The sequence below is a fragment of the Manis javanica genome, chromosome 1 (assembly GCF_040802235.1).
Source record: "Manis javanica isolate MJ-LG chromosome 1, MJ_LKY, whole genome shotgun sequence".
Classification (NCBI taxonomy): Eukaryota; Metazoa; Chordata; class Mammalia; order Pholidota; family Manidae; genus Manis; species Manis javanica.
Genome location: NC_133156.1, coordinates 134,028,680 through 134,042,451, shown reverse-complemented (window position 1 = coordinate 134,042,451; position 13,772 = coordinate 134,028,680). Strand labels below are relative to the sequence as shown.

The 13,772-nt window shown below is 35.0% G+C and overlaps 1 protein-coding gene across 3 annotated transcripts in view; it reads right to left on the bottom strand.

Annotated features, from left to right (window-relative positions):
• CDH12 (cadherin 12) overlaps window positions 1–13,772 on the bottom strand; it is a 1,003,878-nt gene that overhangs the window by 78,028 nt on the left and 912,078 nt on the right. For all 3 annotated transcript variants that reach the window (XM_073237610.1, XM_073237601.1, XM_073237619.1), the window contains one exon: window positions 4,971–5,138. In XM_073237610.1, the coding sequence (XP_073093711.1) occupies window positions 4,971–5,138 (168 nt within the window). The remainder of the gene's footprint in view (window positions 1–4,970; window positions 5,139–13,772) is intronic.

Sequence of the window (13,772 nt, the reverse complement as noted above, 5' to 3'; positions counted from 1 at the left end):
ACTTGAGTAATTATAAGTAAATATGAGTGAATTATGTCCACATATTAGTATATCATCAATTTTTTGTATTATTATTTAAAACCTTCACCTGATTCCAATTAAAGAAAGCCTTAACTTGCATTTGTAGTTCAAAGTTCTATATTAAATAATGTTATATACTGTTAATTTTGCAAACCAGGTTGACCCACACTATCTTCCTAACCTCAAATATGTGAATGAAGATGATCTAGTTACCCTTATTAAAATGCTAGTGGATTTCACATAACACATATCATTTCAGCCATGCTGTTTCTGGTATTTCTTTCAGAGTAATTGCCACCATTTTGCTTTTTCATTCCTTCACCTAAGATAACATACTGGAGATTGTGAAAAGAACACAATCTTGCCTTTGCTTCACCCTCAGAGACATCATTTAGGAACATGCTGAGAGTTGTTATCAGTTATTTGCACTTTATCTGCAGGTAGGAAGCCTGTAGCCAGTGTCTCCAGGTAAAATGGGATGTGAGAATTCTGTATATTTCACCTCTTAACCATAACAGAGAAAAATTGTGAAAAGAAGTGATTCTCACCAGATTTACATATTCAGGCATATCCTGGGGAGTAAGAGTGCCTTCTCTGCACTCAACGGACAAGAAATATTTTTCAAAGGCCTCTCTGCATTCAAAGAACTAGATGATATTTAATGACTCTGAAAAAATGTGTGGTATTCGTGTACAGTTCTATAAAAATTTAGATATAGAAAAATCTATACAAAGTTGTGAACTCTCAGATTGTACGCATGTATGCTCTCAAATTGTATGCAGTTTGTATAAATAAATTTCAGTCCTGAAACCTGAATCTTTAGTGGTTGCTCTCAGTCATCCTTATGACAATCAAACTTGGACACCTGGGAGAATGTGAGGGTACATTTTCTATGTCTGGATATGAGTAATTGTCAAAATTCAATTATCCTTCAGTTCTTTATTAGAAATGATTTATTGAATAGTTGTACCAAAAAAAGTTTGGTCTACAGCTTACCATTTTACAAGTATAAAGATTATAAGTTAAGAGAGAAAGACTTTGTGGCCCCATCTGGGTATTATTGGGTTTATGTTGATTCTAATGAAAATCTTTATATACTAAAACTGCAATGAATATTGTTTTAAAAATTAGCAACTGTATATTAAAAAATTCAAAACAATAAAAGAGCTAGTTTTAACCTCGATGCCAAAAAAGTTATGGCAGGTTAAAAAGACAAAATACATTTTAATTAAACACATTAAATTTATATAGCTATCAAAATTTGTTTATTTGATAATTCAATAATAATCAACCTGGGCACCCTGCACTCCTTCTATATCATGAATGTAGAATAGAAGAAAGAATATTTAGATACATATATATATTTTTATGCATATATCTGTAATCTTTATCTGATCACTTATGTCAACAAGAAGAAAAAATATCTGTATTTGTACAGTAGGCATTTCTACTAATGCATTTAATGCTTTAATTTTATTGAGATTATTTGGTATTTTCAGGATAATAATTTTTCTTGGGTGAAGTCTAAATTTTCCAGTGTCATATTTGTTAAATTGACTAACTGTATAATATGGATATAACTACATGTTTTATATTGCATAACATTGTGAAAATAATGTATTATTGACTATTAACTGAATCAAGATTCCTACAGCTAGCAACAATCAATATAAATATGTTTGGCAGGTATTTGGTTGAAAATAGAGTTACTTTAAATAACTACTTTATTTATCACTAAGACATTTTCTTGAAACAATTATTAATGTCCTCTTTTCTGCATTTGAACTCATTTATCATACTAATAGGTCTCTTCCTGTCTTATGATACTGGAAAAGAAACAATACTTCTTTATAAAGATTTCCTATAAATCATATCTCTCTTTTTATCTAACCTTCTATTGGAAAGCATTATTTCATTTAAATTGTTTTCATATTCATTATATTATTACACAGAAAAAAAGAAACCATGTGGGAGAAGTATGAATATTTTGTCCAATGTGAATGAACCATATCACTTCACTGATTTGATCTGATAATGTATAAGTTAGATCACTTTATTCAACGGCTTTATCATTTAAATTTCAAGTAATGAAAATCATCAGCATTTTTCTGTAGCTTATTTTAAGAGATCAAGATTCTGTACAGATATCCTTGATTATAGTAGATGGAGAAGTTTTTATATTAACTATAAGGAAAGTTATTTCTTTTGCCAAGAAAATATACTGCGTCTATGTGAGAGAAGATAGAGTATCTTTTAACATGCCAGGTATTATTTATATTTCTGAAATGGCATTAATGCTTTTGTTTGTGGACAGTTTTCTGGGTTATATGTAAGACATTTTGGGCCAAAAATAGGCATCCAAGACAAATGGCCTCTGAAAGGGAGAGTTGATAAAAAGAATTTTGAAGTCACTATCTAAAATGTGGTTTTGTTTTTCTCATCTCTTGCCAGCACAACCTTGCACATGTTTTTAAGTTCTAAAAATGTCTTATTAACTTGTATCAATAATATAACATTGCTATTATATTTCAAAAATTGAGTAAATACTATAAAGTCATTAGAATAGCAAACTGGAATATACATGCAAATCATTTTGCACAGTACATGACACATACTAATTAATCATTGCTAGCATCATCATATTAAATTGGCAGGAAGTTCTGATATGTCAGGAGCCATCTATTTTGCAACAATAAAACAGCATCAGTTTATACATGCATGATGCAAATACCTATGACATTCAAGTTTCCTTTCCATCTCTAACAGACTTGGAGCAGAAAATGGATGGAAATGTGTAGTTAACAATGTCACATATGCCGATGTACACCCATAAAGCCCAAACAAATTATGATTAATAAATTTTAAGAAATTATCTTGTTCATTTTTAAGCAACTAAACTTGTAGCTTATGAAGCTCAACTGAAGGAAGAAGTTTTTTTCCAGAATAATTGCTTAATAGGCATGAACGACTGTATAGCTAGCTGCAGGGAATTTGCTTTTAAGTTATCTATATATGGAATATATGTTTTCTTGACTTTCACATTCAAAAGGCTATTATTTGAATTTGTAATGTGCCACAGTTGCAGCTTAATTGCTGCACATGAGAAATATTTCTGCATAAAAGATCACTGACTTCTAAAGAAGTGACTTTCTGTTTACAAATGCATTCTGTCTTTTCCTCTAAAGGATGTATATCAAAATGACAACAGAGTAAGTAAAATTTACTTTGACAGCATGTAAAATTTCAAGATTCTGTACAGATATTCTTGATTATAGTAGATGGAGAAGTTTCTATATTAATTATAAGAAACGTTATTTCTTTTGCAAAGAAAATATTTTGCCTCTATGTGAGAGCAGGTAGAGTATCTTTTAACATGCCAGGTATTATTTCTATTTCTCTTTTAACTCATGCAAAATGTGAAAAATTTCTTCTTTCTTATGATTCAAAAATATCTCCCAGTTGTTATAGTTCCAGACTATAGTTCAAATATGCATGCATTACAAGCATAAAATGATTTGATCATGGGGCTCCTCTCTACATTTTTCTTCTGACCTTCCAGTTTTCTGTTGATGAACGGTGACAATCCAACATGTGTCATGTCACTTTTTTGCCAATGTGTTCTAAGAAGCATGGTTTTAGAGTGGCAGGGAAAAGAAAAGAATACCTTTATGTTTCAATGTTATGTTAAATTAGAAGGAATGAGAACTTCAGAGTAAAAAAAAAAGCTATCAGATTTGGGGCCATATTCTTTATTAATGCCATATGCTAAAAAATCAAATGCGCTGTTTATTTTTCCTTTTTAATTATTTTTTTCTGTTTCATTTGATAGTAAAGTAAGGGAAGTGATCCTCTGGTACTCTGTGTTATTAAACATAACAACGTTTGCTAGCCATTTGTCACATAAATTTCATTTGCTGAAGTATGATGATTACTAATTGCCTCTCATAACATTTGGCCATTGGACTTTCTGATCACTAAGTAAAAATATTTCCTTAAGAATATCTAGGTTGATGATTTTAAGAGAAAATGACAAAGTAGTAAAATATGAAAAAACACACAGCTAAAGGAATAAAATGTCCATTTAAATATTCTCAGTGTTATATATTTTAGTAGATTAACTAAAACTCTCCTTCTAGAATCAGAAAAGGAAAATCATTTGGTTTGTTTTTTAAACTGTTCACACAAATGAGAAGATAGAGGCTTAATCAGGTTCCTTATACAGCCAGTGATAAAATCATTCAGTTTCTGGATTACTAAGCCTTGAAAATGTACCAGAAATCAAACAGAAACTGATTGGTGTTAAATGTAATGCTGTGAAAGAAAACTAGATGTAACACAAGTGAGAAGTATTCATTTTCAATAAGAAACACAGAGTTACAGAGAAGATACAGGTGTGAATCATTCCATTATCATAGAAACTGCAGCAATTTTCACCTATTGCAAAACTGAAATAAAATAAAATAAAGTAATTTAAGTAGCATCACTGTAATGTCATCAGAGAAATATATGAAATAATTCAACATATAATCATTAAAGAGAAGGTAAATAATTCTTATGCTAATTATTGATACAGCAAATAATATGTTGGCATATATGTCATAAATACAAGTGAAACTATATTGGAGTTTTCATATTTGTATTACTTTTTCAATTAGTAAGAAATTAGAGCAAAATCCCAACTTCTTTTGGATATTTTTCTTTAATAGGAATTGATAGCATATGACTCATTTTTCAATTATTGACTCATTTATATTATTTTTTGTGAAGTCATACAGTGTAAGATTCTAATGGAAAATTGAAATTCTGAAGTCATTTAATTTTATCCATTAGCATTAGCTTCCCAAAGACCAAATGTCTGAAAATTATTACAGCTCATATAACATTCAATAAATGTAAGATTTTTTTTTTCAAAAGCTGCACTAATTTAGACTTAACAGGAAAGGACATACTTTTGGGAAATCGAGGTGGATTGTCATTGACGTCAGTGAGGGTGATGTTGACTATTGTCGTTCCGGCTAACCCTCCCAGTTGTCCGCCCATATCCTTGGCTTGGATGAGGACTTGGTATTGTTCTTTGACTTCCCTGTCCATGTTTGGCAAAGCTGTTCTAATGACACCTTAAGTAGAAAAAAAAGATAAATATCACAAATGTTGTGTTTTCCAAAATACTCTGCAAGAAGAAAATGTTCATATCTAGATTCACTAGCAAAGTTATGCTAACAAAAATTATGTATCTTTTAAAAAATGACAGACCCAAAATGTGCAGTTGTTACAATATAATTAAATAGATTATGGTAACAATCATAAAACAAAATGTTGTACAGCTTAATGGAATGTGGTTAAAGAACAATGTATCAGCTCTTATTCAGTAAGTTAACCATGTCAGCCATGATTTATACAGAATGATCCTCTTTAAAAGACAATGACATTACTAAACAATATAGATAAATACATATATACCTAAAAATTTAATTGTTTACACTGAGCATGAGATTTCTAAAGAAAGTCATTTTCTTCTTTCTTATCTTTTTTGTCTAGGATACATTTGTTACTTTACTTTCTTAAATATATGAAATACATGTTATTTTATCTTTCAGCTTTCCTTTTTTTTAGCCACAGACTTTTCACTTAGATTTCATTATGCTTTGCCATTTTAGGAACCTTGTCTTTTTGACACCAAGTTCCTTCCACATCCAGGTTAGTGTCTGCCATTTAGATGAACTAAACAAGAATGGGTTGACCAACTGACTAGTTGAATGGCTGGCTGAATGAATGAATCTATTAGTTATTTAAATTTATAATCATGAACCACATAGTATATATGCACATTTAGGTATCTACTCATTTTCTGCCTTTATGTATAAGTGTAGAACTAATTTATTTTTATATTGATTCATAGTGAAATAACTGAAACCTTCTGGAGTTTTGCAAGTAAAATTATAAATAAATTTTATACCTAATTCCAATCTATAGCCAATGGTTTTAGGGAGAGATTGCATAGCATCTGTCTTAAACCCAACTGTCTTTGATTGTGTTGTTTCTTAAAAAATGTAGCATATATGAATAACAAACATAATATCAACTGTCAACACATAGTATAGCATCCAAAACACAAACTGAATATACAACCTCCTTTTAACTGTACTTGCCGCTATCGACTTACCAAATGCTGTTTTGTTTCTCATTCAGGCCTTAACTACAATCTAATCCTGACCCTTGGCAGGAAATATTTGCAAAAAAGGCAACCTCTATTTTCTTCTACTACTGCTTTGTTTATATATTGGTTCTGGCACTCTTTTTTTTTTAAATTTGATTTTCCTCTCTTCAGCTCAGATACCTGATGTTTCATTTTCAAGTCTCTTAACTGAGATACTTCTCTGCACTTCAGCAGCCTAGTCCTACTGCCTTAGAATGCTTAGATTTTCTAGATAAATGCCTGGTTTTAATTCATATGCACGCTATATTGTTCTGCGGTTGACCAGATCTCTCTTTACTCAGTTTATTCCCAATATGAAATCTTTATATTCCTACATGTATATATGTATACATACATACATATATATATATAATTTTTACTTTACTCAATTCATTTTTGACATGAAAATTTATAATGTAAGCTATATATAAATTTTTTACTTCATGTTATATATAAATAGATACATAATGTTTATGTATACATAAACATTACTATGCTATGAGAAAGAGAACCAATAATCATCATCACGCTTATTTAAGACTAGATTTTTTTGTCTGTTGATTTATTACAATGGTCATCAAGATCGCAAACTGCCCTGCCCTCCTGCATGGGACAGGCAACCTATCTGCTCTTTCTAGCCCTTTTTAATAGAATGCTGCTCAATTGGAAGACACGTGTTAGACTTCAGAGAAAGGAAAGTGTCATATATGTAGAAAATCTCCACTGAGGGCCATGCTGTGTTTCCCCTTTCCTACCACCACTTCCACTTTGGAACCACTATACCAAAGAAATTAAATGGGAATCTGTAGAACTTTTTAAAGAGTTCACTATGGAGAAAGAAGCCGACCACATAGTTCCATGTGAGAAAAGAATCTCTAAACATTGTAGTCTGTTGAAAAATTCCTTGAGGGGAATAAAATCTCCTTTTCACAAAGTTATTCTTACAGTCGCCCATTGTTTACTAACTGCCCAACATTTAAATCCAAACACAGAAAAAGATTGGGTGATCGTCAGCAAGGAAGAACCTTGCAGAGGACTGGCCTCAGTGTTTCCATGGTAGAATGCAACCAGCAGAAGAAATGTGATATTCTGTTATTTCAGCTCTTAGACTTAAGTTCATGTGTCCATTTTCACATTTCAGCATTTGTATTTAAAGATACTGCAACAGCTTACGATGATGAGAGCTGAAGTCTGAAAAGACACTGTGCATTTCATAGAAGAGTAAAAATACTTCACAGCAGTGATATCACACACTTTAATTAATTTAATATAATTCTGAAATAAATCCTACATTTGGAGAAGAAAAAAGAGCGGATAGGCAAATGTACATTGATTCTTGATATGATTTGAGTGTCTTCTACTGATGAACTTTCCAACATATATAATCAAGATAAGCAGAATAAAAACAAGAAGAAGAAAAATAGATTTTACTTCTGCCAATATTCATGGAATTATACAGTTGAGTGGATTTTAAACCTAAAATGATGTATCAAAGGATGCTAGTCAGCCAGGGGACACAGTCACTCTCACGTTGTAGGCAAGCCCCTATCTTTGTGGATCTCAGTTTATCATGTGAAAATGGATTAAATACTCTGACAATAATATTTTAAGATGAAAATAATGTGATATTACATGTGAAAAATCATAAAATATTGCATATGATAATCCAGGGTATAGTTTTACATGAGCTATTTCTTTCTGAAATTGAAGGTTGAATTGCAGGATTGTGACGCCAGACACATGACTCAGCTCAAGCACTAAAATACACTTATCATTCAGGCACGTTGTCAGGTCTGAGGGTGTAATGGTGTAGTCTTCCTTTTGTTCAGTGCTGAACACCCTTCCCACACTGCCTCCTGCTGCGGTCTTCACCACACAGCTGCACGAATTTCCAGTCCCCCATCATTCCCGCAGCCCTACTGCGGTAACTGTAATTACTCTCTCTCCAGATTGTGCCCCATCCCTTATGGTTTCCTTACAGGCTGCTCACACCTTCATGGAGAGTCCCCGTATTAAACTAATCTCACAGCGCCCAGCTGGGTTTCATCTGTTTCCATCGGGGATGATAACCGATATAGTCTCTAAGCAGGGTTCTTTCATGAATGAACATTTAATGGGTATATGCTCATGTGCAATGGCGAGGAGACCATAAAAAACTTCTTAAATAATTGGGCTACTTTCAGATGGTGATTAGGGTTACAAGGAAATTGAAATCAAGTTCTTTTGAAGGTGGTATCAGAAAGGTCATCTCTGAGCGAAGTCTTTAGGGCTGCAATCTCAAAAAGATCAGGGAGGCAGATCTAGAAAGAATACAGGAGGAACATCTCAGGAGAGCACCGCTGCTTCAAATCACGGCAGAAGAGCCAGTATGGTTGCGGCATACTGCTGCAGGGAGGGGAAGTATGAAATAAGACCACAGAAGGAGAAAGAAGAAGTAATAGAGTGGTTTCAAAGATAGATAAACCTTCTGGGGAAGCATCTTGAAAATCAGGTAGGACTACATCAAACTAAAAGTCTTCTGCACAGAAAAAGACACAAGCAATAGTATGAAAATGCACCATATGGAATGGGAGAAAACATCTGTAAATCATATATCTGATAAGGGGTTAACATCCAAAATGTGAAAGAACTCATACAACTCTCTAACAGCAACAACAAAAAAAGTCTTATTTAAAATTGAGCAGAAGGAGGATAGAGGCAGAGCCAACATGGCAGCGTGAGTAGGACAGTGGGAATCTCCACCCAAAACATATATATTTTTGAAAATACAACAAATACAACTAATCCTAAAAGAGAGACCAGAAGACACAGGACAACAGCCTGACTACATTGACATGTGCGAGAGCCCAGTGCCTGGTGAAAGGGGTAAGATACAAGCCCAGGACGGCAGGACCCCAGCACACCTCCCCCCAGCTCCCAGAGGAAGGGAGGGAGAGGGAACCCAGGACTGCTAAACACCCAGCCCCAGCCACCCGCAACAGAGCGCAGACACAGTGCATGCGTGGAGGGCTGGAAACTAGGGAAATAGGGCAGCAAGACCTCTGAGTGGGTGCTGAAGCTGATGCCCCTGTGACAAAGAAAAGCCAGTGATCTTTCAAAGTCTTAAAGGGACAGGGATTTAACAGCTAGATGGAAACAACACAGGTCACAGCCCAGTGGCTGGAAATTACAGGGGAAACTGGTTGCACTAACCTCCTGGGCAACAGCTCTGAGATCCCTCAAGGAGGTAAACAGCGAAACAGCCCCCCCCCAGTCCATTACCCCTCCAGGTGCTGTGAAAGCAGAGAAACAGCCTAAAGCAAAACACGCCCACAGAAAGGCAGAAAGGAAAATTCCTACACTTTGGCCGGGCAAGACACAAAGACCCAGCCTACATGCAATTACCCAACACAAGCCACTAGGGGTCGCAGTTGTCCCAGTAAAGAAAGGCCAGTAGCAAGTGAAAAGTTTGGCCCTCCCAGCTGACAGTCAATAGCACTTGTCAACATGAAAAGGCAAAAAAATATGATCCAGACAAGACTAACCCAGACAGCTTCGGCATCTGCTACATCTTCCCCTGAGAAGGAACCTGGGGAGATAGATTTAGCCAGTCTTCCTGAAAAAGAATTCAAAACAAAAGTCATAACCATGCTGATGGACTTGCAGAGAAATATGCAAGAACTAAAGTTGGAGAACACAGAAAAAAACAAGCTATGGAAGGACTTCAAAACAGAATGGACGAGATGCAAGAGACCATTAATGGTCTAGAAAACAGAGAACCGGAACGCAGAGAAGCAGATGCAGAGAGAGATAAAAGGATCTCCAGGAATGAAAGAATTCGAAGAGAGCTGAGTGACCAATCAAAAAGGAACAATATACGCATTATAGGAATACCAGAAGAAGAAGAGAGTGAAAAAGGGATAGAAAGTGTCTTTGAAGAAATAATTGCCGAAAACTTGCCCAAACTAGGGGAACAAATGGCCTCTCAGACCAAAGAGGTACACAGAACTCCCGTGACAAGGGATCCAAGGAGGGCAACACCAAGACACATAATAATTAAAATGGCAAAGATCAAAGACAAGGACAAAGTATAAAAGGCAGCCAGAGAGAAAAAAAAGGTTACCTACAAAGGAAAACCCATCAGGCTATCATCAGACTTCTCAACAGAAGCCCTACAGGCCACAAGAGAATGGTATGATATACTTAATGCAATGAAACAAAAGGGCCACGAACCAAGAACACTATATCCAGCACGAATATCATTTAAATATGAAGGAGGGATTAAACAATTCCCAGACAAGAAAAAGTTGAGGGAATTTGCCTCCCACAAACCACCTCTTCAGGGCATCTTACAGGGACTGCTCTAGATGGGAGCACTTCTAAAAAGAGCACAGAACAAAACACCCAACATATGAAGAAGGGAGGAGGAGGAATAAGAAGGGAGAGAAATAAAGAGTCATCAGACCACATTTATAAAAGCTCAACAAGTGAGTTAAGTTAGACAGTAAGATAGTAGAGAAGCTAACTTTGAACCTTTGGTAACCACAAACGTAAAGCCTGCAATGTCACTAAGTTCATACCTTTCAAAAATCACCTTAAATGTAAATGGACTGAATGCACCAAACAAAAGACACAGAGTAATAGAATGGATTAAAAAGCAAGATCCATCCATATGCTGCTTACAAGAGACTCACCTCAAACCCAAAGACATGCACAGACTTAAAGTCAAGAGATGGAAAAAGATATTTCAGGCAAACAACAAAGAGAAGAAAGCAGGTGTTGCAATTCTGGTATCAGACAAAACAGACTTCAAAATAAAGAAAGTAACAAAAGACAGAGAAGGACATTACATAATGATAAAGGGCTCAGTCCAACAAGAGGATATAACCATTATAAATATATATGCACCCAATACAGGAGCACCAACAGATCTGAAACAAATATTACCAGAACTAAAGGAGGAAATAGAATGCAATGCATTCATTCTAGGAGACTTCAACACACCACTCACTCCAAAGGACAGATCCACCAGACAGAAAATAAGTAAGGACACAGAGGCACTGAACAACACACTAGAACAGATGGACCTAATAGACATCTACAGAACTCTACATCCAAAAGCAACAGTATACACATTCTTCTCAAGTGCACATGGAACATTCTCCAGAATAGACCACATACAAGGCCACAAAAATAGTCTCAGTAAATTCCAAAAGATTGAAATCCTACCAACCAACTTTTCAGACCACAAAGGCATAAAACTAGAAATAAACTGTACAAAGAAAGCAAAAAGGCTCACAAACACATGGAGGCTTAACAACACACTCTTAAATAATCAATGGATCAATGACCAAATCAAAATGGAGATCCAGCAATATATGGAAACAAATGATAACAACAACACTAAGCCCCAACTTCTGCGGGACACAGCAAAAGTAGTCTTAAGAGGAAAGTATATAGCAATCCAAGCATATTTCAAAAAGGAAGAACAATCCCAAATGAAAGGTCTAATGTCACAATTATCTAAATTGGAAAAAGAAGAACAAATGAGGACTAAGGTCAGCAGAAGGAGGGACATAATAAAGATCAGAAAAGAAATAAATAAAATTGAGAAGAATAAAACAATAGCAAAAATCAATGAAACCAAGAGCTGGTTCTTCGAGAAAACAAACAAAATAGACAAGCCTCTAGCCAGACTTATTAAGAGGAAAAGAGAGTCAACACAAATCAACAGTATCAGAAACGAGAAAGGAAAAATCACAACGGACCCCACAGAAATACAAAGAATTATTAGAGAATACTATAAAAACCTATATGCTAACAAGGTGGAAAACCTAGGAGAAATGGACAACTTCCTAGAAAAATACAACCTTCCAAGACTGACCCAGAAAGAAACAGAAAATCTAAACAGACCAATTACCAGCAACAAAATTGAAGCGGTAATCAAAAAACTACCAAAGAACAAAATCCCCGGGCCAGATGGATTTACCTCGGAATTTTATCAGACATACAGGGAAGACATAATACCCATTCTCCTTAAAGTTTTCCAAAAAATAGAAGAGGAGGGGATACTCCCAAACTCATTCTATGAAGCTAACATCACCCTAATACCAAAACCAGGCAAAGACCCCACCAAAAAAGAAAACTACAGACCAATATCCCTGATGAACGTAGATGCAAAAATACTCAACAAAATATTAGCAAACCAAATTCAAAAATACATCAAAAGGATCGGTACACCATGACCAAGTGGGATTCATCCCAGGGATGCAAGGATGGCACAACATTTGAAAGTCCTCAACATCATCCACCACATGAACAAAAAGAAAGACAAAAACCACATTATCATCTCCATAGATGCTGAAAAAGCATTTGACAAAGTTCAACATCCATTCATGATAAAAACTCTCAGCAAAATGGGAATAGAGGGCAAGTACCTCAACATAATAAAGGTCATATATGATAAACCCACAGCCAGCATTATACTGAACAGCAAGAAACTGAAAGCATTTCCTCTGAGATCGGTGCAAATTGTAGCGCTCCAAAAATCTTACAACTACGTACTATTTACTGTTAAAAGAACATATGGGATGTGAACAGTCTCCAGGAATGGGTTGTTTTAATTTGTCTGATTTCTCTCAAACTGTTCAAGTTCAGTTGGACAATATCCACCATATTATAGATAAGTTTTCCAAATGCCTAAGGTGCATAACTGGTTTTCTTGGTTTCACTGGAGATGGCTGGTAATTACAGGTATAATTTGGTTACATAACTGTACTCCTATTATGTTAATGTGTGTGTGCAATTTAATTAGTAGTTTAAAACCTATACATGCTGAAGTTACTCTACAAGAAGGTATGCCAAAGAAATAATCAATCTTCCCATGTTTTCTTCCACCTGCTACTTCTATAACTTTTCTTCTTCCTTCCTAATTATAACCCTTAAGTAGAATTTGTGCCTCATATCGAATTTACCGATTATCACAATTCTTCTAAGTGGTAAAGACACCTCAAGACAAATGCTGGGCATAGAAGCCACAGGGCATAAAATATGCAAAGAAGTAAAAAGCTAACCTTTTCAAACAATAAGGCTTCTCTCTCACTTACCAACTTAACATTTCCCTGTATGGCCCCGGAAGATGACTGGTTAGCCAGAGACGGGTAAGATTCCTCAAGGGAGGAATAAGCTGAGACAGGCACAGTCGCAGGGGGGCTATCAGGTGAGAAAATGGGGATCAACAGAGGTGAGGCTTAGAACCTCCCCCCCACCCCTGTTCTGAGAGAAATCTTCTGCATACGTGGATGTTTTATTGCCCTTGTCTAGCTTGGATTAACACATAGTCTACAGGCACACACCTGATCATCTACATTTGCTCTCTTACAACACTAAACTATGTTTTCTACCTTTATCTTGTATCTACCTACCACTTCAGCATTTTATTAAAAATAATAATAATAAAGAGAGAAATGTATCCACATATAAATCAAGTATAAAAGTCAAATGAATATTCATATTTGAACTGACTGTTTATAGTTCATAATGCATGATCAAAACCAAAAGCCTCTGTGATGACTGC